General features: G+C 40.9%; 2 protein-coding genes across 2 annotated transcripts; one reads left to right on the top strand and one right to left on the bottom strand.

Annotated features, from left to right (window-relative positions):
- Window positions 1–9,719: 9,719 nt before the first annotated feature.
- On the bottom strand, window positions 9,720–15,694 carry spice1 (spindle and centriole associated protein 1). The gene is made up of 17 exons (XM_044104806.1): window positions 15,153–15,694; window positions 14,446–14,493; window positions 13,866–14,006; window positions 13,672–13,774; window positions 13,440–13,558; window positions 13,283–13,365; window positions 12,654–12,790; window positions 12,453–12,578; window positions 12,057–12,331; window positions 11,478–11,609; window positions 11,234–11,369; window positions 11,052–11,153; window positions 10,595–10,968; window positions 10,195–10,372; window positions 10,055–10,118; window positions 9,917–9,977; window positions 9,720–9,831 (listed from the first exon to the last, which is right to left on the bottom strand). Exons 1-17 carry the CDS (start codon window positions 15,246–15,248, stop codon window positions 9,772–9,774), a joined length of 2,235 nt encoding a protein of 744 aa, XP_043960741.1. The 5' UTR covers window positions 15,249–15,694; the 3' UTR covers window positions 9,720–9,771.
- Window positions 15,695–16,196: 502 nt separating this feature from the next.
- On the top strand, window positions 16,197–24,894 carry LOC122824303 (protein shisa-2). The gene is made up of 2 exons (XM_044104740.1): window positions 16,197–17,718; window positions 23,764–24,894. Exons 1-2 carry the CDS (start codon window positions 17,415–17,417, stop codon window positions 24,327–24,329), a joined length of 870 nt encoding a protein of 289 aa, XP_043960675.1. The 5' UTR covers window positions 16,197–17,414; the 3' UTR covers window positions 24,330–24,894.
- Window positions 24,895–25,126: the final 232 nt, after the last annotated feature.

Raw genomic sequence — 25,126 nt, 5'->3', positions numbered from 1 at the left:
CTGAGCCAGGATTTCTCTGCTCCAGCGTGATATGAGTTTTACATCTGGAAAAAGTGTTACAGCCTTAGAACATTTTAACAGTTTGTCACAGCTACTATCCTTTATGTATTTTATAGGTATTTTACATGATAGCCCAACTCAAAGTAGTCTTTGTTTACGAAATGGAAGAAAGATGATAAATTATTTTTAGAAATAAACATCTTGTAAGTTTGCTGTACATTTAAATTCAGCCCGCAGTAGTGAATGCCTTCTGTAAAATTGCACTTCGAAGCCTTTGCTCATCTAAAAATGTTCTTTATATTTCTCTTTGTAAAGAAGTTCAAGCTCAGTCTAACCGGATGGAGAACATCTGTGATGAAAGTCTTTCCACAGATTCTAAGTTGTCCTTTGGTTCGCCGTTTGACCAAACCAAAATATATTTATGTGTATAAGAATATTATAGATGTAATTGTAGATGCAATCTATGCAATGTGTAAGTGTATGATACGCTTATTTTCACTGCAATTCTGAATGTGATTTGGGTTGTTGTCCTGGTGGGAGGCAAATCTCTGATTTTCTTGTCTTGGACTGACAGCATGAAGCTACTCCTCCTATCAGTGGTGATGTGTAGTTAATTTCCATCACACATAGTGCTTTATATGTAGACTAAAACGTTTTAAGTTGAGTCTCCTTGAGTCGGACATGTTTGCTGTGGCAAGGTTCAAAGAGAACCTCATATTGCTTTTGTTTAACAATGCCCCAGTTCTATTATTATTTCGTCAAAGGGATCCTCCCACCTGAGCTGTGGATCTCTGCAACTCCTCCGAAGTTACCATAGGCTTCTCTGATGAGTCCAGGCACAGAGTCTAGGAGGAAAACCATGTTTTGTCAGGCACTTGACCCATTTCAGATAACAGTACAGGAAACCTTGGGTGGGAGCTCTTCATTTTCAGAAAATGGGTGAAGAGAGCTCTGTAAGATGTTCAAAGGTAAGGATTCTGTTTTATACCCTAGCTCTGCTTTAAACTTCTCCATGACTTCTGTCTGCTGTGTTCCTTGGTCTTTATGATGCCTTTTGATCGCCAGTGTTCTTGTTGTTGTGTTGTGGCTTTTGCATTTTGCTCACTCTTCTGGGCTACCGTGCAAACTCTTGGTAGAAAACCTCTGTAAAGCGGCTGGCTGTATTAGATTTCATTTTGGGGTGTCGTATCAAGAGGGCTGAATACAATGATTTGAAACACGTGAAAAAGAAAACAATTTTCTCCACCGTTGGCTACTTTTTGTTGGCCCTCAACATAAAAGATCTTCACAACAATACGATGAGGTTTGTGGTTGCGACGTGACAAAATGTGAAAGGGTTTAATGGGGCATGGATATTTATTGCAGAAACTATGGCCACAGCAAAACAAATCATGACTTGGAAAAAAAACTAACTCCAAGCGTCTTCTGGCACGAGCATTAAAATACATCAAAACCATTTCAGAAAGATCTCTAAATTAAGTGAAGCTTGGTATGTGTGTAGAAAATAGGCAAAGCTGTGACTAAAAGACAAAGGGCAAACTTCAAGGAGCAGGGAAGGAAAATTAAATACTTGAGGAGACATATTGCAGAAGGGTACGTGTGTGTGTGGGTGTGCAGGCGTGTGTGTGAAATATACTCTCACAATCCCTGCAGCTTGTTAGTCGTGCTCGTCAATATGGGCCTGTTTTATGGGCTCTGTTCAAAGACTGACGTGGCGTTTCCTCTCATCTATACCTTCCTCACCCAGACGTTTGGAAGAAGTGAAGAGAAGTAAGTGGTTGTCAGAGGTAAAGGAATGGTTGTGGTGTGAAAGTATGCGCAAAATTTGATCTTTTTACGATAGAGTGTATTTTATTTGCTAAACCTGATGAAACACAGGGCAATGTGTTTGTGGAGGAACAGAGAACAAGTGAAAAAGGTGCAATATCTTTAACTATCATCACTTTTATCCGGATACTAGCAAGAGTGTGGCCTTTTTGTCTTCAAATCAACAAAAATCAATCCATCCTAAACCAACTGCAGTCATGTGTTACAGATTTACCTTAAGTGTGGAAAAAGTCAGGCTGGGTTTTTGCTACAATACTAATGTTCCCCAAATAATCATCTTAGATAATTAAGTTTTAAAAGATCTTGGTTGTAAAGTGTGTGTCTGCAGTAACATTAAAAAAAAAAGAAAAAACAAAAAAAAAGGATCCCAGGTAACAGTAAAACCAACTGAGGAAGTTAAGAGAGTCATAAATCACAGATGTTTGCTTGAAATACATCATACTGTGACTGCGTTCTCATTTTCATTACCTGCTGAAGTTAAAACTCCTGTTAACTTAATGTCTGCATCCACAGCAGCAGATTAAGTGTTCCTACCCCCTTAACAGCCACAATATTTGAAGCAGTTGATGGGTTTTACTGGGTCTAACCCACACAAAGTTCTGCACAATTGCAAGTTGAAAGGAAACAGATGCATGATTAAGATTAAAAATCTATAATCAAAAGTATTTAGTTTTCCTTTTGCTGCAGTTACAGCTACAGTTCTTTGCAACATGGGTCAAGCCATTTTAACACATTAATATATGTTGGTTTGAACTATTATATTGTTATCCTCCCTCCAGTCTCTGGTATATACTGTATCTAATAGCCTCCAACCATCTATGGTTGTGCTGTATTCAGTTTCATCCAACTTCATTTGGCTTCCATGTACCCTTCTGAAAAACATGCACAATTTTCCTTCCACTTTACAATAATACGTTGCTTTGCTCCCAATAAAATGAAATAAAAGTTGAAGTTGTCATCCAACAAAATGTGGAAAAGTTAAAGCTAGTATGCACACTTGGGTGTCAGAAAACCCCCCCAAAAAACAGACATTAAACAAACTTTTATTCCCATTTTTTGGGGTTAGTTGTGCAGACTGAAATTCAGTTTTGATTGGCTTGCAGGACCTGCTACAATGAGTTGGCCCTTTATTCCCGGTTTGCATGCACCGTAACGCTCTAACTCTATAAGGCTCTTGTTCTGGTGTGCTTTTAGCCTTCATGAATGCACAAGGCTCCAGTTGTGTATGTCTGAGTTAAATATCATTATCAGACGGACTGCGTGAGGCCAAAGGTGCAAAGTATCGCACCCCTGAACCAAGCTACAGCTCTTTGCACATCTGCAGCTCGGCATAAACAGGCTCTTATCCTTACCCCAAATGTTTATGCTTACTGGGGTTTCAGTACAAGTCTGGCAGCGTGGAAATGGAGAAGCATGCTGCTCATGTTCCTGCTCTTAATTGAAAGAGTTTTTGACTCACTATTGAGGACGTTAGGGGTTGAAGTGGGAGGACTTTTTTGGCACGCTGTTCAATGGATTGTAAAGTGATGACTACAGGATGTGAAGAAGGAGACAAACGTAAAGTGGTTAAAACGTGCCACATCTCTCCACATTGTACTCAACACACACGGTTTGCATGTGACCACTCATTCGCCCCCGATCTCCTTTCATTCCCCCTGCACCCCCCCCCCCCCACTAGGCACGCCAGCACGTCCCCGTCCGGAGAGCCAGGCTTTCTGAGGGGATCAGAAACAGATGTGCCTCCTGCCCTCTTCTCTTAACTCGCTCACACACGCTGGCAGGCGTTCAGAACCGGCACCGGGACTCAGCGCGGGCGACGGGCCAGCGTGACCCTGAGCTTGACCCCAGCCTGCAGCACCTCAGACAGGAAAAGGACGCAATTGGCTTCAGCTGTGACCCTCCGCCCCTCCCTCTCCGCTGCACCCCCCCACACACACTCATTAAGACAAACTGTTATTAAAGGCAAAGCAGCTTTCACTGCCACCAAAGCCAACACCCTGGAGCACGGAGCTGGGGATGGAGGGGCAAGGGTGGAGAGATGAAGGAGAAGGTAAAAGAGGAAGAATCAAAATGAGCTGCCAGGGGAACAAATTATTCTTTTTTTTTTTTTTTTTTTAAAGAAACATCAAGGTGCAGCAGAACGTTACACGGGGAAAAGGGAGCAGCGTAAGAAAATCCATACCGAGAGCAGAGGGGGAAGTCAGGAATATCACTTGCAGCTGTTGCATGCATGTTCCCAGAATGCACTGCTGCTTGGAAAGGCTTTTTCTAATAAGAAATGGTAGTGTCATGGTTACATTCGTATCAAAACATTCAGAGCAACAGCTCCGAATGGGAGGAGAGGGCTTGGGGCAGAGAAAGAAAGGCAGATGAAGTCATGAGATAATAATGACAATTAAACTGCTGTAATTATAAACAGCAGGGAGACGCATCTGTCTTAGAGACAGAAGGCAAAGTGAACAAACATTTGCTTCTTTCCAAAAGGAAAAAAAAAAAGAAATCCTTGCCCCCAGTTTTTTTTTCTTCACTTTTCTGCAGAACAGCATGTGGTGTTCAAACCCAGCAGAAACAGAGTTTGTATTTTATTTTTTATTTTTTTTGTCTGTCAGACTGCATGTTCCACATCCGAGTGTCTTCAGAAACCACTGACCGAATTAGCATACTCCATGTTTGGTCTCCTGCAACTGCCAGAACCCCTCAACCAGAGAAAGGAGAACCGTGCAGATGTGTGTAAGAATGGGTCAATGTGTGTTAGCGAGAGTGGCAGGGCATGCTGGGGTGGATTAATACAGCCGCACAGAGGGGGGTGGAGGCGGGAGTGGCTCCCCATTCATAGCTGACTGATGTGCGTCCCAAATTGATTTATGAAAACGGCCCTTAATCAATTATATGTGGAGAAAGAGGCCGAGAAAGACAGAAGAAAAGACAGAGAGGGATTTTATTTCTAAGGAGGTTGACTGGGAAATAATAAAGGATGGAAAGGATTCAGCGAGCAGAGGGGAATGATGCTGCTCTGCTGAGGAATGTGTCCAGCGGATGTCAGTGTGTGTCATAGCTGTCCAGATCGGTGGATGTCATGGTTTGTCTTACAAAAGTACTTGTCTCATTTTCCGCTTTTGCTTCATGTCACAGCCGCAGTCGTACATGTACCGTTTTGGGATTTCATGTGGTAAACACACTCAGAGAATCCAGCATTGGGAATAAAGGAGAATGATCTGTTGTTTCAATTTAAAGTTTTCTACAAGTCCTGTGGAGGTGCTCTGCTCAGATAAGAGCAAGGTAGACTTTGGGTGGGAGCCACATGCCAGCATTTATTTCACAGAAAACTAAACACACCAGCAATGTCCTATCCACAGTGAAACATGGTGGTGGCCGCATCATGCTGTGGAGATATTTTCTTCAGAAGGGAGAATAGAGTCGGTCAGATACTGGAAGAAAACTTGTTGGAGGCAACTTCCACTCTTTGTATCAAGAGTGGAAGCTTGCCTTCCAGCATGACAGCAACAGTAAACAAGTTCACTGCAGTGTTAAAACGGCCCTGTCAAAGTCCATTTGGGAGAGAATAGTTTCTTTCTCTGGTTATGCAAAAAAAAAAAAAAAAAAAAAAGAAGAAAAGAAAAGAAAAAAACTCAGACTGATCTGATGTTTAAAGAAGTATTTGGGACACATTTAAGGATGTGTTTGTGTATCTCATAAAGTCCCAATGAAAGCGTTGAAGTTTGTGGTTGTGGCATAACAAAATGGAAAAAAGTTCAACAGGTATGAATACCTCTGCAAGGCCCCATGAAACGCTTTTACGCATCTGTAGCAACTTTCATACAAACGACACATATCAGACGTAGAAGGAAAAATGTGCTCTGACATTAGGATGTTGCTGTAAACGTTTTATTTTTCCAGAAGTTTATATGTCTGCAAAGTTTTTGGACCTGTGGAAAGCTTGTCGTCGGTGGTGGGGAAGAGGAGAAGAGTGGAGTTGAGCAAAAGGGCAGTTGTTTAAAAAGCCCTTTTCCTGCCTTTAGCCATTGTGCCTGAGACAGGGGTGTGTGGGGGGAAACGGAGGGTCACGCTGAGAGCTCGTTTCTCCTGCCTGTCAGAACTCTATCTGGGATCCAGCCGGAACTAATCAACTCCAATAGGCCTCCCCATTACCCAGGGTGCAATGGGCCGCAGGCCGGAGGCTGGCCGGTGGGAAACAGAGAACAGGAGAAGGCAGAGAACCCCCCCTCTCCTCCAAAACCTTCCCTACGCCACTACCCCTTCACACACGCAAGCACTCCATTACTCCACCAGCCCGTGCCGCACACACAACTCTCCCACTGTTTCACACTGAAGCAATAATAAACACTTGCAATAATATTTTCACAGCAGCCAACAGCCTGCTGCAGTTCAGAACCTCGTGCAGCTGTGGAGGACGCGTCCACACACACCACTCACACGCATGCTTGCACACGCGCAAACATGCACATGTCACGCCATGCACACACTCACATTTAGGTTACTCCGAGGGTCTTTTATTTATTTATTTTTTTATTAGATAGGGGCAGGAATCATTCCAAGCACAACTTCATCAAGGCAAGCTGAAATAGGTAATGATAGCAGGTTTAGTTTACACGTCAAGCAATTTTCTTTTCAGTTTTCAACTGCTTTCGCATGAAGAAAAAAATAAGTATCACATAAATAATGTGAAATCCTTTGCGTGAGTAAATATGTTGTTAGTATTATTCAGCAAATTTCGGCAATTGTTTGAAAAAGAAAAAGGAGACAATGAAAAGGAGAAAAAGTGATTTTATAAAATTCTCATTGCAACATAAGAGCCACAAAATCTAAGAAATACAGAACTCTAGCAAAATATTAATACTGCCCCCTGTTGCGTGTAGACCTGTACTGACACTGTGACTGCAAGTTTTTGTTTTTTTAAATTTATCTACATTCTTGATATTACTGTAAAATACAACAAAATAAAACACACTGGAAGAAAAAATAACTAACTGCCAATGTATATCATCAAATTTATATCTATATTTGTTCCTGAAAGAAATGTCAATTTGTTTTTCTTTTATCTGCTTTTAATTCCAAGTTACCTATAAATTGTCCAGAAATTGTATGGATTTAACGTCCCAAAGCAGTGTCAGTGTTTGTGTTAGAGTGTATGGTATTAAAATAATCACTATATTTTAAAAAAATCAACAACAACAACAAAAAAAAACAAAAAACAAACACTGTCACCTACCTGAACTGTAACCAATGAAAATTAAATTAAATACATAAATTATTTTTAAAAGATATTTATATACAATTTATAAATATACATTTATAAGATTCCCCCCCACCTCTTTGCAGGTAGTGTAAAAAAGTTAATTTGAATAACATTAATGTGGAAAAAAACATTTATTTTCACATCTAAAAACATAATCATGTTATTGATTAAATCTGAGGTTTTTTTGCACTAAAATACTATTAAAAATGGAGAGAATTAAGAACATAAAATGGTTCAGCTTTCTGTAGACTCTGGGCTACATGCGAATAAGACCCGTGCCACTTTGTTTACTGATTCAAAAAGATTACCTCGAGTGTGTGCACAAGCTTCAGTGTGTGTTTTACTGAGTGATTCTGGAGTCCTTCACTGAGGTGAAGTGGGGGCACATTTAAATGAGTACAAGAAAACAGCTCCCATTCTTATCCCGCTCCAACCTCCCCGTAGTTTTATAACTGCGTCTATAAATTCAGTGTAATACATCCTACTGATATCCCCTCCAACACATTCACTATAACTCAACTTTTGTGAGAATGTTAGGACTTTACCCAACGTGCTAAATTGAAGCAGGAAGGTTGCGGTCACATGGGAACTTCCCCTGCAGTGGAGGAAAATGCATTGAGGGGCACTGGGCTAAGGTTAATCCCCATTCACCCGGTCTTTCACCCAGCCTGCCCGGGCATAATGAGCCCTGCCCACCTCCCACTGCGTTGCTGCTGTGACCTCTGCCCCCAGGTTCACGGCCGCCATCGCCGTCCTCCGTCATGTCAGTGTCCTGTCGTCATCTGCAATATGTGCTTCTTTTAATATCCCCTTCTGGTCAAAATCGTCATTATCCGCACAGATTGAATGATTCAGCACGGAACTCTTTTCACCTCTCTCTGGGTCAACCTAAAATGGTCAAACGAAGCTCAGACAAGTGGAAGCCAGCCAAGGTGTGGTGATGTTTTAAGGAAATGTTGATTCAGGAGAGGAGAAGCAGCATCTCTTACGTTCTGTCTGTAATTGCTTGTTGAAATCAGGTTTTTTGTATGTTATGGAAAATGAAACAGAAGTTATATGTGGTTATATTACTTTCCTAAAGTGTTTCCATAGTTTAACGCCTTTTAGGAACCCCAGTTATAAGCACTTGACGCCTCCTTTTAATCGCAGACAGCAGAATATGCTGTTTAGTGAATAACAAATTACAGTTTGAGTCCTTTCGAGCGCTAAAAACTTGTCTTTGCCTTTCTGCAGCTCTGTGTTCACAGTTGGAGGATTATATGCCGATGGATTGAATTTCGTTTTGAGTCTGCAATGCCACCTGCTGACAGCATATTGAGTTGCACCTCTTCACCCTGAACATACAAAACGTAAAATGAGCTGAATCATCAACCAAAGACAAAACCGATCAACAGAAAATGTTCCACTGAACTGTAAAAAAACAAAAAAAAAAAAAACTGCTGGAGAACAAGTAATGATTACAACAAATCATTCACCGGTTATTGGCACGGTCTCACCCAACAGGCCAACCTACAGCGCCATTGTTATATTACAACCACAAAGTATTTTATTTCACAAATTTTATGCAGTTGATTTCTTTCACATTCTGCTGATTATGGAACAAGTTCCTGATTCAGCACAGCAGCAAAGGACAATTTAGATTTTTAGTACTTGGGGAAACAGATCAGCTCCATCTTAAAATCAAGAAAAATTAGGTTTGTAGAATCTGAACTACAATGATTAGGAGACTTGTGAAATCAGATTTTGAAATATTTTACACCTTTATTGACTAAACCAGGCTCATGCCTGCAAAAGTCCCAGATCTGAGAGCAAAAAAAAAAAAAAAAAATGAAAGAAAAAAAAAACTTCACTCAGTACAATTTGTGAAACTGGGTGGACTGGACAAATCACATAAAAACTTTGTGTCAAATAATAAGGTCAAGGAAGAGTCAATTAAACATAAACCCATAAAAACAATTGTTCTCCAAAAATGATTCATTGTATCCTTTGAAACATGCAATAAAGAACGGAGTCTGGAAACTCAAACTTCGTCCAGACTTACTTCTCAGTTTTCCATACTTACAAAGATGGAAAATGATCTAATCAAATTTCCACAATTTTGAAGACTTTATGGGAAAAGAATACATATTTTTTAAAGCTCTTGAGATCATATAAAATCCCAATAAAGGACTGTGGTTGGAAACCAATGACAAAAGTTCAGTGGTAATGGATAAAGCACCTTTGCAAGACGTGCTAGATAAACTTAATCAACCCACAGTGAAGCAGCCATTTAATCCTCATGACTTTGATCAGTTAGTTTTAACTATATCATTTTTCCAAGATAATTGTAAATATTGAACACAAATAAAACAAAAAAGCAGTAAGACAGGAACGACAAACTGCTGAGTGGAAAAATTGTCTAAATGCTAAATTTAAGCTAAATTTAAACATACAAAGCAGTCTGGCTTCATGTCACTCATACATGTTTACTTTAGTTTTACTGCTATGGAACAGTCAGGCTGCTCAGCTCAATTACCTCTTGTAAAAAATAAAATAAAATAAAAAGATGTGAACTCCTCAGAAAATAAAACTTTTCATACAGCCAACATATAAATTGCAGGAATGAAAAATGCACTACAACTATTTGGTTGAAAAATAGAATAAAAACCATTCATTTTTGTCAGGTTCATTTAGTCTTTTCCCTCGTGTCATCTGGTGTGAGCGACCAGAGAAAACCATCCTTCTCGTTCTCGCCGTTTCTCGTTTTGCTGAGAAAAAAGAAAAAGATTAAGTTCATCTAACACCATCATAGTTTGAGAATGTGGATATAATGTGACATTTATCAGCCTGCACCTTTATTTCTCCAGTCTTGCTCTCAAAACTCAAACTGTTGGATGCATCAGAACCAGCATATCTGCAACAAATATGGCAGTGAATCATGCTGTGTGCATATAAAGTGTAGATTTCCTCTAAATCTGCTCAGCCACTCACCGTCGATGAGACCCAAACTCCCTTTCAGGCAGCAGCATCGACTCCTCTGAGCTCTGGGCTTCAGCTGAAAATCAAACTCTTCTTTTAATTCTTTAAAAAGAAGAAGTCGCAGAGCAGCACGCTTCATTCACTCATTGTACCTGCTGCGTTCGGGCTGACGGCAGAGGAAGGGATGGGGGAGACGGATGGGGAGATTTTGAGCGAAGCGCTTTGCTTCTGCTGCTCGATCAGCTCTACCAGTCGACTCCTAGCTGCCGCGCTCTGTCTGTTGAGCTCCAGGAGGCGCTGTTCCACGCTTGAATTGCTGGAGGAGGCTGCCTGAACAGAGATCGTCACGGCTCGGCTACGTTTTCACGTTCAAATTCTCCAATTTTGTCACAATACCTAACTTTTATTTCTGATTATGTTGTGAAAATTAGCACAACAGTTTTGATATGAAAGAATTTTTATATAATAATTGAGAATGATTACTTTTAAAGGTTTATCTAATTTCCTTTTGACGGCATCAGTAGTAAAACAACGATCAATCAAACTTCTCACCTGAGAAGCTGAAGATGTTCCCTCTGGAGACTGAAGATGCTGGCCGGTCATCTTCCTCTCTCCAGCGCCGCTGGCTGGACTCGACTTGCTCAGCTCGTTGCAGCTGTCGGACAATCCCGCGACCCCTGACATGAGGCTCTTTGCCTGGCTGAGCTGAGCCTTGATCAGGTCGTTCTGCCTTTTCAGCTCAGTGATCTCAGCCAGCATGGCTTTAGGGGAGGGAAGGAGGACGGGCTGATTAGAGGGGAGTGACGATGAGGAGACAGACTGACGTCTAGTGAGAGCGGAGGTGGAGACGTGAGACTGGACGTTTTCACAGGAACGCTGGGTGTCTGACGGGGAAAGGCGTCGCTGTAGAGGTAACGCATGACCTCCTGGAGAAGAGGGGAAGGAATAAAATTTGTCTTTTTTTTTTATTAAAATGAAGACAGGTCAATTAATGTTTCCGGAAACTCACCAGGACCTTGTTGCCAGTTGTCACATTGTTGAGGTGGGGAAAGGAGGACGGCAGGAGAAACTCTAGTTTGTGTTTTCTCATCCCCACCAGCAGACTGACAAACTGCACACCAATAATTCATTATTAATGCCTTACAATCAAAATACAACAAATCTGCACAACCAAATTCATCTGCTCTATACCACAAGACTGGGACACTCTTCCATCAGAGACTCTGCTTGGTTTTGTCTGTTCTCCCAGTATTCCCAGTTCACTCATCAAAAGGACCACAGAATCCAGCTTCTGCTCCAGCTCTGTTGTCCGCTGCAGAAGCCCTGCCTGGTTATTTCAACATCAGGCAGAAAGAATGACTAAATATTGAGGATTGACATCTCATCTGAATGCCATGATTTATCACTCCAGACAGGAAACCACACTCAGCCTCACCTGCAGGGCGGCGCCCTCTTCTCTCAGGGTCATGGTTTCAGCTGTTAGAGCATCCATAAGCCCTCGCTGCTCCTTCAGCTCCTCCTGCAGTCGCCGCCGTTCCTCGGCTTCTTCCTGAGCTTCAGCTTCTCTCTAACAGAAAGGAGGCAGAGAAGGGAACAATGAAAGATTGAACATGTGAAATCTGACAATAATTAGTCACCGTTTCCCCAAATCTGCTTTTTATGGAAATCTGGTAAAAAAGAAAAAGAAAACAAAACCTGCTAGAAGCTGCAACAGACTTGACACTGGGGCAGAGATTCACTTTGAAGCAGAACTACAACCATGAAACCACTTTGCATCACTCTATTACAAAATGTTGTTGCCATGACAAGATCAGCTTTGAGTTTTTTTTTGCACCATTTTTTCTGTTTTCCCATCATGACATTATTGCCACAAATTTTTCTGAGCTTTAGAACCTCCACCACTTTTATCTATACCAGATGTGGGAAAATAAAATGACAGACAGAAACTGATTTTAATGAAAAAAGACAAATAATTCAACATTCAAATTGTTTAATAAGTCTACAATAAAAATACCTTTCTGAGGAGCTGGACTAAGCGCCCAATCGTGGAGACCAAGGAAACAGAGAATCCAGTAAGACCTTGTCTTCCATAGGGTTCTGGACTCCCTGTTGGTTCTGGTGCTGTATCAGAACTCATAGTGTCCAAGTCCGCCTTGACTTGGCCCAACATGTCCTGCAGCAGGCCCAGGCTGGACTGGTCTCCACTAAGAGACGCGACTGAGGAGCCATCCAGCTCCAAGGCCCGACAGACGCCCTTCCTGGTCTTCTCAGTGTTTTTTCTTATACTTCCTGAGAAAAATTTAAAATGTGGGATTATTTTTTGAAACGCTAGAATTAAATTATTGAATAATTCATTCAAGATTAAAAAAAACAAAACAAAAAAACAAAATTAGCTTCTTGCAGATATTACCTGACTGGCGTGAAGGCAGTTCGGGATTCAGGACCTGAGAAACCAGGACAGAAGCCTCTTCCTCATTTTGATCTGATGAACGTCGTTTTGTCAGAAAACGCTTAACAGCTGCCGTGGCGTTGAGAGCTGGAAGGAAAATAGCTGCATGAGTCTTTCTCTCAAACCTCAGTCAATTAAACAGAACATCTGGATGAAGCTTACCAGTTGGGTCAGGTGCTCTACCTGATCTGATGGGGGTCACAGGGATGTTTTCTTTATCTCCTGCATGAGACCTGAGACGATAACCTTTTTGTTTCTGTGTCGCTCTGGTCTGGGATTTTGTTTTCCTTATATTTGTCCTGCAAGCACAGTAATTGTGCAGTCATTGACATTAACATTATTACATTTTTAAAGCTGTTTTTTTTTTTCACTTGTGAACTGGTAGTACAACAACCACTAAGGAGGACTTAGAAAAAAAAAAAAAGAACTGGGCGCAAAAGTTTGAGTTCATTATGAATTTTTTATTTTTTTTAATCCAGTGTAAAATATATACAAAAAGCTTCATCTCATTAACAAAACGAATCCTTTCACATTTCACATTCCTAGAAGAGCTGATGCTAAATAGTTGCTTTAACAGAGGTTTAATTGCACTGTTTTAGAATTAGCTCTTTAGAAAGAGAATCACCAAGAGTTGAGTCATGGAAAAAAGATTTGAACAATATTTCAGAAGGTGGGCAGGTTGAAAAAAAGATTAATTAAAACCAAGTTTAGCAATAATCATGCAGACGAGGTTGTGAACCTCTGACTGTAGTCCTTTAGTAATAATAGGCTGTTGGTGAATGGATTAATACCTTCTGATGAATCGACTCCCTGAACTGCTTGACAGATCCTCATCTCCGACATCTTCCCTTGAAACCTCTACTTCATTAAGTGCCTGAAAAAAACAATTTTGCATATAAAAATGCCACCAGAACCTCTAAAAGATAATAAAATGTCATCATTTCATACCTCTTGATCCATTATGGATTGGCTGAGGAGGGACAGTTGGGTTGGAGGATCAGGTCTCTGGAGAACAGGCAGTTCTGAGTCAGAGTCACAGTTTGGAGCCACAGTCACACTGGGGTGCCCTGCAGATGTACACATGTAGCAATAACTATACAGCTTAAAGAGGCATCTAAAGAGACAAATATTCTAGAAACAAATGTGTATAATCTCAGAAAGTTCATGTAGAAACATTCACCAGTCTGCCTCCGTGGAGCGTCTCCAAACAGGTCCTTGACCACAGCCAAGGCTCTGTCAGACTCCGCCAGCGCATCGTGCAGCAGCGGCTGCTCAGAGAAAACCTGCAGCAACACATCACCATTCCTCCAGTGAGCTGTGTTTGAAACTGTGTGGAAAACTAAACAAGGAACCCAGATTATTCATTTCACACACATCTCTGACGATGCTGAGGCTGGTGTGGTTCAGGCCTGGGGAGCTGCCGGCGTGTCTGACACGACGTTTCAGGGCTTTCTCTCTGAGCTCCCAGTAAGCTGCAGCTTTATTGTGAGACTTGTGGATCTCATGTCGATGATACTGAAGCGGAGAAAAAAAAAAGTCACATCCAGATGTGCAAGCCTGACTGAGATTTATTCATACAGGCTCCATGTTGCGGCTGCAGCCAGAGGTGAATCTACTAAATACTGATTTTTTGAGGGTGAATATTTATGCACTTACTTATTTTATTTAAAATATTTTTATTTAATTGTCCTTAGATTTAAAGAAATCGATTTTCACATTGGCATTAAATGTGAAAAGAAAAACTAAAAAAAGAGACAAATTTTGTTGGTTGTGATTGATTTCTACAAGCAATAAAAGAGCAAAATATTCAAGGTGTGAATACTTTTTATATGCACCGTAACCAAGGAAGAAGTCCTTTTTGTAATTAAACCACATATCAAACACTGCAACCAGATTCTTATGTACATATGACATGTTCCCTCATAAAAACGTTGTTATAAATAAAAGATCTTACCAGCTCAGCAGGACTCAGCTTGTGTACAGAGAGGTCATTGATAGTGCTCTGAAACAAAAAGATCAAAGATTAGATTTTAAAATAAAGTTGTTCAGCAAAATATGAAAATAAAAACATGATTGTAGGTCTTGAAGATATTAGTGCAACAAAAGTTGTGAGGTTCTACATATCCAGTGATAAAAAGGATCACATTCTGACAACTAATGTCAGAATGTGATCTGATATAAAAATTTCCCCTACTACATCTGAGTTTGTAAAAGACTCACTTAGTAAGACTATTATTGTTATTATATTATTAAAACAGTCATGTATCCCAAAACATGTATCACGTTTCAAAAATGCTGCTAAGAGAATCAGCCTGAATCAAAATCAGGAAATTTAAAAGAATCTTGTTGGTATTTAGTCATCAATTAATTATTTTTTAAACCAAAATTTTGAATTGGGCAAAGCTACATATGTAGGTAAAGTGAGCCAAAGTTTGTTCGGGTCATGGTGGCTCTAAAATATAGATTTATGTGCGTCCCCATTTTCGCTTCATTTTAATAAATAATGGGTGTAATTTGACTCCTACACTGTACGTTTGAAAATTTACAATGTTTTCTGTGAATAAATTGCATCTAAATTACTATCCTCTCGTTTTCATAGAGGGCTCAAAACAAACAGAAATTGATTACTTTAATCCCTGATAAATAATCCGTGCTACTTACCACCCAGTCTTTCTTGGGAGCTGCTGCCTTTTTAGGGCGAACGAGTTTTTTCCCTTTGGATTGCTGCTGCTGCGGACGCCCCGTTCTCAAAAGCATTATTCAGACAGTAAATTAGCTGAGAAGCGTTTAAAAAAAACAACACACAAACCTACCGCGACCTTCCACAATTTCAAACCTCTGCTTCGGGCTTCGGGGTAAATAAACCTAGTTTAAAAAAAAACTTACTTTATCAGTGTAAAGGAACAAAGGGCAGGAAAAGGAAATTTTACGGGGATATAAGCATAACAGACAAGCTAACGAAAATTTGATACAGTTTTTAAACTGTCGCGCGACACTTCCTGTGCTGTTACTACGGATACCCTTGCTTCCTCCTCGGATCGCAGAACAAACCTAAAGGCTCACTACCGCCACCTACCTGCCTGACTGATGGACTGCATGAATGATTTAATCTTGAACTAAACACTTTTTACTGACTAAAATAGTCACAAACGTAGCGCTGTATAATAAGTGAAAATAAAGAAATAATCTGTTAGCAACACTACGAAAGAAGAAACGCACATAGGCATCAAAAGCAATACCTGAACTATGATCCCACTCTACAGAAGAATGAGTGAGTTATAACATTTAAACTGTGCTTTCTGTATATGCTGCAGAATAAACATTTACATTGTTGACTAGCAGGCACGTTTTTCTAGTCTTAAAAGAGCTCTACGGACAAAATTTTAAAATGTGCACAGCTAAATAAGAGAAAAAGTAAAAGAAAAGGCAAAAAATAACTAAAAAGTCTTTGCCTCAGGATCAATATATAAATATATATATATATATATATATATATATATATATATATATATATATATATATATATATATATATATATATATATATATATATATATATATATATATATATATATATATATATATATATATATATATATATATATATATATATATATAAATATTCATTTAGGATTTCATTGACAGAAGTTCTTCCTAAATTAAATTGAAAACTGCAACATTTTTCTATTCTTCTGAGTTTTGATGTAATCTGCCACTGCACAGTACTACATAATGTTGCAGAAAAGAACAATTATGTCATACGTACTTAATACGATGGTGTGCATTTGTATTCAGACCCTTTTTACTCTGTTACTCTGTCTCATTGCTCACTTTACAAATGCATCTTAGGAAATAAGAATATGACTGAAAAAGTAATTATGACTTACAGCTAATGACAACCCAAAGTCAGTTTCTCAGGAAGCGTAGAATACTAAATAAATAAAAAAATAAGATGAATAAATTGGTCTACAGAAAAGCTTGTCTATGTTCTGTATATCATCTGCATTGAGTGCTTGGTTGGGGCTCCTTTTGCATGAAATGCTGCATCAAAGAGTAACAGTGCATGGAGATGCTGCGTTGAATGCTTCGCCTCACCTTTTTCACTCACACATCTTTTTCTATTTTTTTTTTCTTCCTCTAAACTTTCCATTACGGTTGGGTTTCAAGAGCTGTAATTAATTGGGCTGCGTGTGCGCTTGAAGGTCCTCAACAGGAAGTTGTACGAACCAGTTTCTGACTTGACTTGGTTCATTCAAAGAATCCGTAAGGTGTTTCATTTGCATCTGTCTTCTTTTACGCCCCTCTCACTCCAACAAAAAAACTAAGGCAGACTCTGCCCAGCGCAGCTCAGTAAGGCAGCAGCAACACACACACACACACACACCAAGTACGGTTTGGGCCGACCGATTTTGACTTTAAACAATGCAGAAGAGGCCTGAAAAGTTGGAAACTGCATCTTTAGGCACGGGACTGGCTGGGGCAGCAGCTGTGCGCCCACGGATCGGGGTTCATGTGTTGGTTTCCCTGCATTCCTAAGGAAAGTCGCCTGAAAAGCTGAGAGAGGGCACAAACAGCCTGACTGCGGTGCCAATAAGAGAAATCCATTCATCTTTTATACATATCGCATTTACCGCCGCTGGGATATTAATTGAACTCTCTTTTTAGCCCAGATTTAATGCATAAGGCACCACTGGCTACAGTTTGGAACCTACTTTTGGAGACGTTGACTGTGTTTTACGCACGGGATTTTCTCAACAAATGACCACCTGTGATTGCTCCTCAACTGTCTTCCTTCATCCTCTCAGGTCTTTTTTCCACTCTGACCCAAATCATCATCATCATCATCATCCGCAACACCGGCTTTGACGAAGGAGACTAAAAGGCGTCCCTTCGGGCATCCAAACGCACCGGCGTGTGGCTGAGAATGCGCGAAGGAGGTTTCCCGATGTCCGTCTCCGTGGTGATGACTCTGCTTTTGGTCGTTATAGACGTGAAGGCCAGCGGGGAATACTGTCACGGGTGGCGAGACTCACAGGGTGCGTGGAAAGACGGGTTCCAGTGCCCGGAGAAGATCGACGGGGAGGACGCGATCATCTGTTGCGGGAAGTGCGAGCTGCGATATTGCTGCGCCAGCACGGACGCGCGGCTGGATCAGGGCAGCTGCGAGAACGACAAGCAGGCTGAGTTACCGGGAACGGAGAGCAAAGAGGACAAGGACTCCCGTGCAGGTAGGAGAGCAGAACCAGTGGCGGTTCTTCCATGAATGGTAGCCCGAGCAAGCCCTTTCATTTGCCCCCAGCATCCACTTCTTTCTTGACCACTCTCAATATTCGTGTTTCACATTTGCCTTAATGTTAGGCTATCCTAATGCGGAGAAATCATAAGAAATGGCCCTACAACTTTGGAATTTAACATCAAATTATTGGCTGTTATTCAAATACCAACATCAGTATCAATAGCTATCCTTAGTTTCCCTTAGTTTTATAGCAATAAATCAATAATGTATTATAAATCATACATCTGTGAACTATAGGAGGCATCGTTCTCTCTGAATTGCAAAAAAAGGCTTTCTGAAAGCAGAGTTGGCATTTTTATTATGCCCCATTGAACATGCAGCCCTGGCAGAAAGCCCTAGCACTTATTACACCCTTCAACGTGCAGAGCAATTCTCATTCACTACAAGTGACACAACTTTTTTCTGGATGCTTAAAACTAAACAAAGGAAGTTGAATATAAAAGTCGGTTTAGCGTGTCCTTAAATTGTAGGAGGATTTTGAACTTATTCAGAGTCTCTAAAGAATCATGAAATGAGGTTTCTGAATCGAGACTGTTTGACTCATTAACTGCTTTACCGTAAAGTGAGTTAGTGGTGTTTATGGCAGGAATGGATGCCAGTAAAAGTGACCCTCTTGTCAGAGGAGCTGCTTCTAAAAAACCAAACCAAGCAAAACCATTTTCTTTTTGTAACTTACAATAAACACCATTACCCAATAAATAAACAATAATTAAAATAAAGATAAAGTATTTATATCAAACAAATAAATGCAGAATTATTTAAATGTTTCAAATATTTTTAAAACATTATTACATTTGATAAAATAAGCATTTTCTATCTATTGATGCCATTAATCAGAGTTCTACAGTACAGACCAAAAGTTTGGACACACCTTCTAATTGAATTGAATTAGAAGGTGTGTCCAAACTTTTGGTCTTTACTGTATGTAAATAATCGCATAAAGAAGCATTTATGTGAGCAATTATTAATGTACTGGATTATGATACTTTTAGCTCTCCATACCATCATATCTCCAACAGATATATATACATTATATATATACATATATACATATATATATATATATATATATATATATATATATATATACATATATATATATATATATATATATATATATATATATATATATGTATATATATTGCCTCTTAGCTTCCCCTCTGAGATGCGTCCCTCTGGGCAGAAAGCCTTATTGCCCATAATTAGATTTATATTCATCCAAAAAAACTTTCAGCCTATTATGAATATTTTGATATTGTTGGTTGGACAACATCACAAAAATCAGGATGTTTTGGGCTTGATCTTTAAATCCGAAAAGTGTGAAGCTCCGGTTTTCCCCCTCCAATAACGTAGCATTGTGTACAGCAGACACGGCTCTCTGTAAAAAGGGCTCATCTGTTGCGACAGCTGCACAGGAGACAGCAGACTCCTCCAAAAACCAGTTAACAGCCCTCACAAATGGCAAATTGTGCCATGCCACTGCACTTTATAAATAGCCGTGTTTGTTCTGTAACAGTGCAGAGTAGGGCCAGGCTCGAATCACGCTGTCCCCACGGGGATCAAATTTGGACTTGACCGGATCTTGGAGAGTGGCTGGGCCTGGGTGCTGACAGCACTGTTCATAAAGGAAGAAAAAAAAAAAGAAAAGAAAAAACTCAAATCATGTTATTTTCCTGTTCAACAACCCATCTCCCACCTACTGCAGTCTTTCTGGTGTCTGTGGGCTTCACTCTGAGGGGAATCTCCTGACATCCAGGGAGAAATAATTACCAAAAACAACAGCTAAACCTGTAGTTTTCAGCTTATGTTGCTGACTTGTTGACAAAACAAACTCATTCCTTGTTACCAACATTCCCATGAGGTAATTTTCCATAAAGTCTTTGAACTTGCACTCTACCACAGAAAGGCATCAAGAAGTAAGACAGAAAAGGCTTACTTCTTGTTTCCTCTCGTCCTTGGTCTTCTAGCTACAATGTAACCTGTCATTGGCAACTTTCATACCTTATCACTGCAGGAAAAGGAATATAAATTCCAGTCTGTGGCCTCCTGCCAGAAATACCTCAAAGTGGTTGGTTTTTCTCACCAAGCACAGAGAGAATGTTATTTTCAAACAGGAAAACCTTGTTCACTTTGCGCTTTTTGCACATTTTTCTCTTGCTTGTGGCCTATTCATCATTCCAGAATGATACAGTGGCAGGAAATTATTAATGTGCTCAACATGAGGGAACATGTGGTATTTAGGAACAAGAGAATCCCCGTGGGATGGCCCGAGGAGACAGAGACTGGCTGGCCAGCCAGCCTCAAACAAAATCTGCCCCAAACAAGAGCTTAAAGGTGAAGGGGGGGTGGAGGGCTTTTAACTGCAGCGGGGCTGCCACAGCTCAGCGGCAGCAACAGGTGTGGACGAGTGACAGAAAACAATGGGGGAGCTTCGACCAGCATGTGCATGAAAACTGATTCTTGCTTTTATTTTAAAAAAATAAATAAAAAATTCGCTCAAAACATTAAGGTAGGATTCAAGGAATCTGAATTGACACTAGAAACACAACCGTCTCACAATTTAGCTCCTTCAATACATGGGAGGTTAAAACATTTAAACGTAGATCTAAGTCATATTTTTATCAAAACTTTCGGTTCCGTTTGTTCTCAAGCTGTCCAGGTGTACATTGCAATCTTTTAATTAGATAATAAAGTTCAACAGTGGCCTCCATTTTTCCACTACATTATGATTCACACAATTTAGTGTGAAACTGTGAGACTACAGGCGAAGAAAACATGGTTTTCTATTTTTGGTGATGTGCAGTGTTAGCTTTCTGACCCACAGTATTTTGCATGGAGACTTAAAAGTTCTGATTTGATCTCAATTGGCACTTTTTCACAAAAGATATGTAGAACATATTCTTGAACCTGAGCTGTGGGCCTCTGGTAGGTCTCCTCCAGATCTACCAGAGGCCTCTTGGGTGCTTCTCTGACTTTTGCTTTTCTCACTGTAGGTGAATGTTCACGTCTTGTTAGGTTTGACGTTGTGTTGTTCTGATGATGGATTGAACATTTCTCCCATTCCTGACCTTTCTACTGTGTTGCTTGGTCTTCATGATGGTGTTTATGGACAAATTTTCAGATTTTCTTTATTTAAAACGGTCAAATCTTAATAGAACTCTAAAAGGCTATCACTGTAGCGTCACAAAAGTTTTTTTTAAAAAGCACAAGGGGTTGAGGATATAAAACATTTATTTGAAGTAGATTTGTGATATAGGTATAATATTGCAACTCTGGTAAAATAAAGGATTTGTTTGCCCACCTATCCAGTTGTGAGGGGGCTTGTGTTTGCATATTTTACTAAAATGCCAGACTGTATTTTATGTGCGATTGAGCAAATAAAACTTGGAGCTTGACGTTTTTTCCTCCTCCACCGTTGATTTATAAGGTGATTTTAGAAAAAGCAGATCTGCATGAAGGGATGAAATCACACACACGAAAAAGTTCTGAAGCACAGAGAAAAGAGGGAGTGGAGGCAGAAATGTTGAAACTGAAGCTGTGTTACTGCAGGGAAGGAAAGACTCAGAGATATCGCTGCTGCGAGGCTCAGAGGCGAGGAGTGAAGGTGTGACACCACCAAATACAAACGGGTCAAGGTCCAGTTTTCCTTCATGTTCCCGCGATCCTCCCTCCCTCTCTGGAAAAGTATCATGCTGTAATCCTTTTAATGCCCTGTGACTTTTGATGAGCATTCTGAAAAAGTCAAACGGTTGCATTTCAAAAGCGCTCAGAGACAAAAGGAAACTGGAGCAGGCTGCCACCTTTCTCTTTCTCTCCCTCTCACTGGCCCACAGTTCCACCTCCGAACAACTCTCAGCTACACCCTGTGGGAACAATAAGACTAAATTAATCACTTTAAATGTCACATGGACGTTATTGTGTTTGGAGGGAATGAATGGGTGCAGGAAACACCTCATGAGTGACATCATGTTATATGCCGTCTGGGCGAAATTCGCTCTCTCTGCACTTTCCCCATTTGGCGAAAAAACTGGAACGCTCTCGCTGATCAGGTTCCAAAGTTGTTCCTGGAGCGCTTCCTGCTCTCCTAGCACATTAACACTCTAAAACTGAGGTTTTCGCATGTAAAACTGTCAAGACTTTACATGTTCAACAACAGACTCCGATTGGTGGAGCTGTGAAAGCTGCAAGCATGATTTACTGTTTTAACTTAAAAAAAAAAAAACTCAGAAAGGTCAGTGAGAAGGAACCGGCTTATTCCTCTGATTTACAGAGTGGAATAACTTCTCAATGCAACATTAAATCAGTCCACTTTAAAGCCTTTCTTTAAACTGATGCCAAGTGCTACAGTTCAGCTACAGTAAGTTATTTTCATAAGCTTAGTCATAAATAGCTGAGGAAAAAGAGGGGTCACAAATATCCACTGGCAGCTGGGTTTAAGAACATTGCCCAGTCCAACACACATGCACACACTGAAGTCTGTGGGGTGAAGGAGGCTGAGGACACAGCAGGGTGTGGAGGATTAAAACAGATCAAAACAAAGTTAATAACTACTAATGAGAGCCTGAGAAACCCTGGGGATCCCAATAGCTCTCTGTCTTTTAATCTGCAACAAACACTTGCCTTGTCCAGTCTGCCGTTTTACAACCTATACAAAAGTTTTCATGCTTCTTAAACCTTTCCCACATTTTGTCAAGTTACAATCTGGGAAAATCTACAGGCATGTTTTCAAAGCCCAAAGAACGAAGCAGACAGGTCAGGATTAAAGTTGTGGCGAAGTTTGAAGAAGGATGAGGTTATAAAGCAGTGTCGTAATATTTAAACTTCTGGACTCTGCATTGTTACATCCATCATGCGAAAATAGAAAGAAGGCCTACATGAAAACGATGCACATAAACTACAAGAGTAATAACTGGAGGGAATCATGGCAGCTGTGGAGGAGTAGCAAAGATCCACAACTTTATGGCCTTTGTGGAAAAGTCTCAAAAATAAAATCCACTGGCAGTTTTGCTTAGAGGACACACAGAAAACATGTGGAAGAAAGTTCTCTGGTCAAAATTTGGACTTGTACGCAAAATGTCATGAGTAGAGAAAAACTAATGCCGCATATCCCCCCACAGCGAAACATGGTGGTGGCGGTATCATGCTTTGTGAACGACTTGGGGGAACATATCAAATTATTTCATCAAAAAATGTAGAAAAATATGCATCATTTTTATTGTTGTGCTAAATTTCCAATGAGGATGTGACTGTTATGTGTAAAAAAATTTAAAACAAGTTCAAATTGTGTGAATGCTTTTGCAAAGGTCTGAATAGCAGAACTTTGTTCAAACTTTTTTCTTTGAGGACACTCAAAAGACACTGTCTGCCGAACTGACTTGGACCACACAAAGGTGCTTTCTTACATACTGATGCCAGAAAATAGACTTGCACCAATCCTACAGTGAAACACGGTGGTGGCATAGTCGTGTTGTGGAAATGCTTTTTCATTAGCAGTGAGTGAAATAGACATTCTCTATTCTCTTTGAGAACTGCTGCTAGAGGCCAAAAAACAGACTCAGAGATTCAAAAGAACATGTGGAATGTAAAATATTAATGAGTTAGAATGGCCTAGTCAAAGTCTGAACTCAGTGGAGAAAAGCAGTGTTCCATCCAGAATAATGGAGACTGAGCTGTGTTACAAAGACCGGTCTCTAGATGAGGAAAGCTGGTAGAGACATACCACAAAGGCGAGCATTGATCCGGAAAGCTGAATAACAATAAATAAAAACATGCCCTTTTTTCTAAGCAAAACTCCAAAAATTTTGAAAACCATGCATTACTTTGCTTATACTTTATAAATTTGTGCTTTGTGTTGGTCTTTCACATGAAATACTCTCATGTCTGTGGCAGTAACGTGAAAATGCTTTCGTTTTTATGTTAGAAGCCAGCTGGAACACTTTAAACTCTTGATTAATGATCCTGTGTCTTCTCCTTTCAGTGCCGATCTACGTGCCCTTCCTGATCGTGGGATCTGTGTTTGTGGCCTTCATCCTGGTGGGTTCTGTGGTCGCCGTGTGCTGCTGCCGCTGCCTCAGGCCGAAGCAGGAGCTCTCCTCGGCTGGCGCCTCAGGAAGCGGAAGCACCGGCGGCCGCCTCCTGGAAACCATCCCCATGATGGCGAGCAGCTCCAGGGGCTCCTCGTCCCGGCAGTCCAGCACCGCCACCTCGTCCAGCTCTTCGGCTCCGCCCGCCGGGGTTCGCGCCGGTCCCGCTCCGCTAATGCGGGCTCAGGCCTCCTGCTGTCTGCCCCCCGACGCCAGCGTCTTCGTCAACATGCCCACCAACTTCTCAGTTCTCAACTGCCAGCAGGCCACCCAGATCATGTCCCACCAGTCACAGTTCATGCACCCACAGTACATTGGCTACGCCCACCCTGTGTCCCCTACGGCGGCCTTTTTAGACCACAGTCAGGGGGGATACAGACCTCTCCAGTCCCCATGTCCTCCTCCAACAGCAGGATCCAGCGCCACCAGTGACAATAAAGGCCCTCCAGTAACAGTGTGATGAGGATGGAGGTGATGGGGGGAGGGTGGCTTACTTGCAGACCACTCCGGATCTTTTTGGAGCAGGGACATCTGGGCTCACTTCTAAAGTGGAGAAAACAACAAAAAGAGAAGAAATCAAGGAGTCCGGACTCACATGAAGGACTTTTTAAGCTGTTCCCAGTCTGGACCTGCCCTGCTATTGTGTGTTGGCGTTTCATATGATCTCTTGGCAAAGTGTCACCGAGCTAAGCTCAACCCGTGATGAGGGTTTATGGATCCATAAACAATTCTCTGCAAAACTGAATGTTTTAGGGTTTACCACGGGCCAGGTGGATAACGACGCACAGTTCAATGCAGTACAACACGCAGCTCAAATCGGACCTGCGTGCGTTTCTGTGCACACGGACCTGTGTGCAAAAGTGTGAAAAGAGATTTGCTGGCGTATACGTGCAGGAATGAGTGACGACTGTTTGATTTATAGCATGAAAAATGGATCTCTGAGCAGTAAAGAACAAGACCACATGTTTTGTTTAAGGCACCGTGCACATCTGTGGCTGCGAATAAATGCGAGTGAGTTTACACAATATGGTACAGTTTGTTTGTGTTGAAAGCGTGAGGAGAGAAAGCATGTGGACAGACGTTTAGTGTGAGCATGAAGCATGGACGGATGTGGTTTTATGTGAGTGAACCGGGTGTAATTGGAAATGCAGGTGGTGTGATGTGTAAGGCTGTTGCAATCTCCCAGCAGACCATTTAAAATCTAATGAAGTGAACACGGGACGCAGACTGTGACGCTCCACCCAACTATACCAGTTC

The sequence above is a fragment of the Gambusia affinis genome, linkage group LG21 (genome assembly GCF_019740435.1).
Source record: "Gambusia affinis linkage group LG21, SWU_Gaff_1.0, whole genome shotgun sequence".
In the NCBI taxonomy this organism is placed as follows: Eukaryota; Metazoa; Chordata; class Actinopteri; order Cyprinodontiformes; family Poeciliidae; genus Gambusia; species Gambusia affinis.
Note: the sequence above shows the minus strand (reverse complement) of the source record. Positions and strands in the feature narration are given on the sequence as shown.

Coding starts and splice junctions, on each gene's coding strand:
- spice1 (XM_044104806.1), bottom strand. CDS start 15,248: ATGCTTTTGAGAACGGGGCGTCCGCAGCAGCAGCAATCCAAAGGGAAA. Junction 11,610..12,056: donor TAGTCCAGCTCCTCAGAAAG/GTATTTTTATTG, acceptor CCTTTCTGTTAG/AGAGAAGCTGAAGCTCAGGA. Junction 9,832..9,916: donor GCAAGACTGGAGAAATAAAG/GTGCAGGCTGAT, acceptor CTTTTTTCTCAG/CAAAACGAGAAACGGCGAGA.
- LOC122824303 (XM_044104740.1), top strand. CDS start 17,415: ATGCGCGAAGGAGGTTTCCCGATGTCCGTCTCCGTGGTGATGACTCTG. Junction 17,719..23,763: donor GGACAAGGACTCCCGTGCAG/GTAGGAGAGCAG, acceptor TTCTCCTTTCAG/TGCCGATCTACGTGCCCTTC.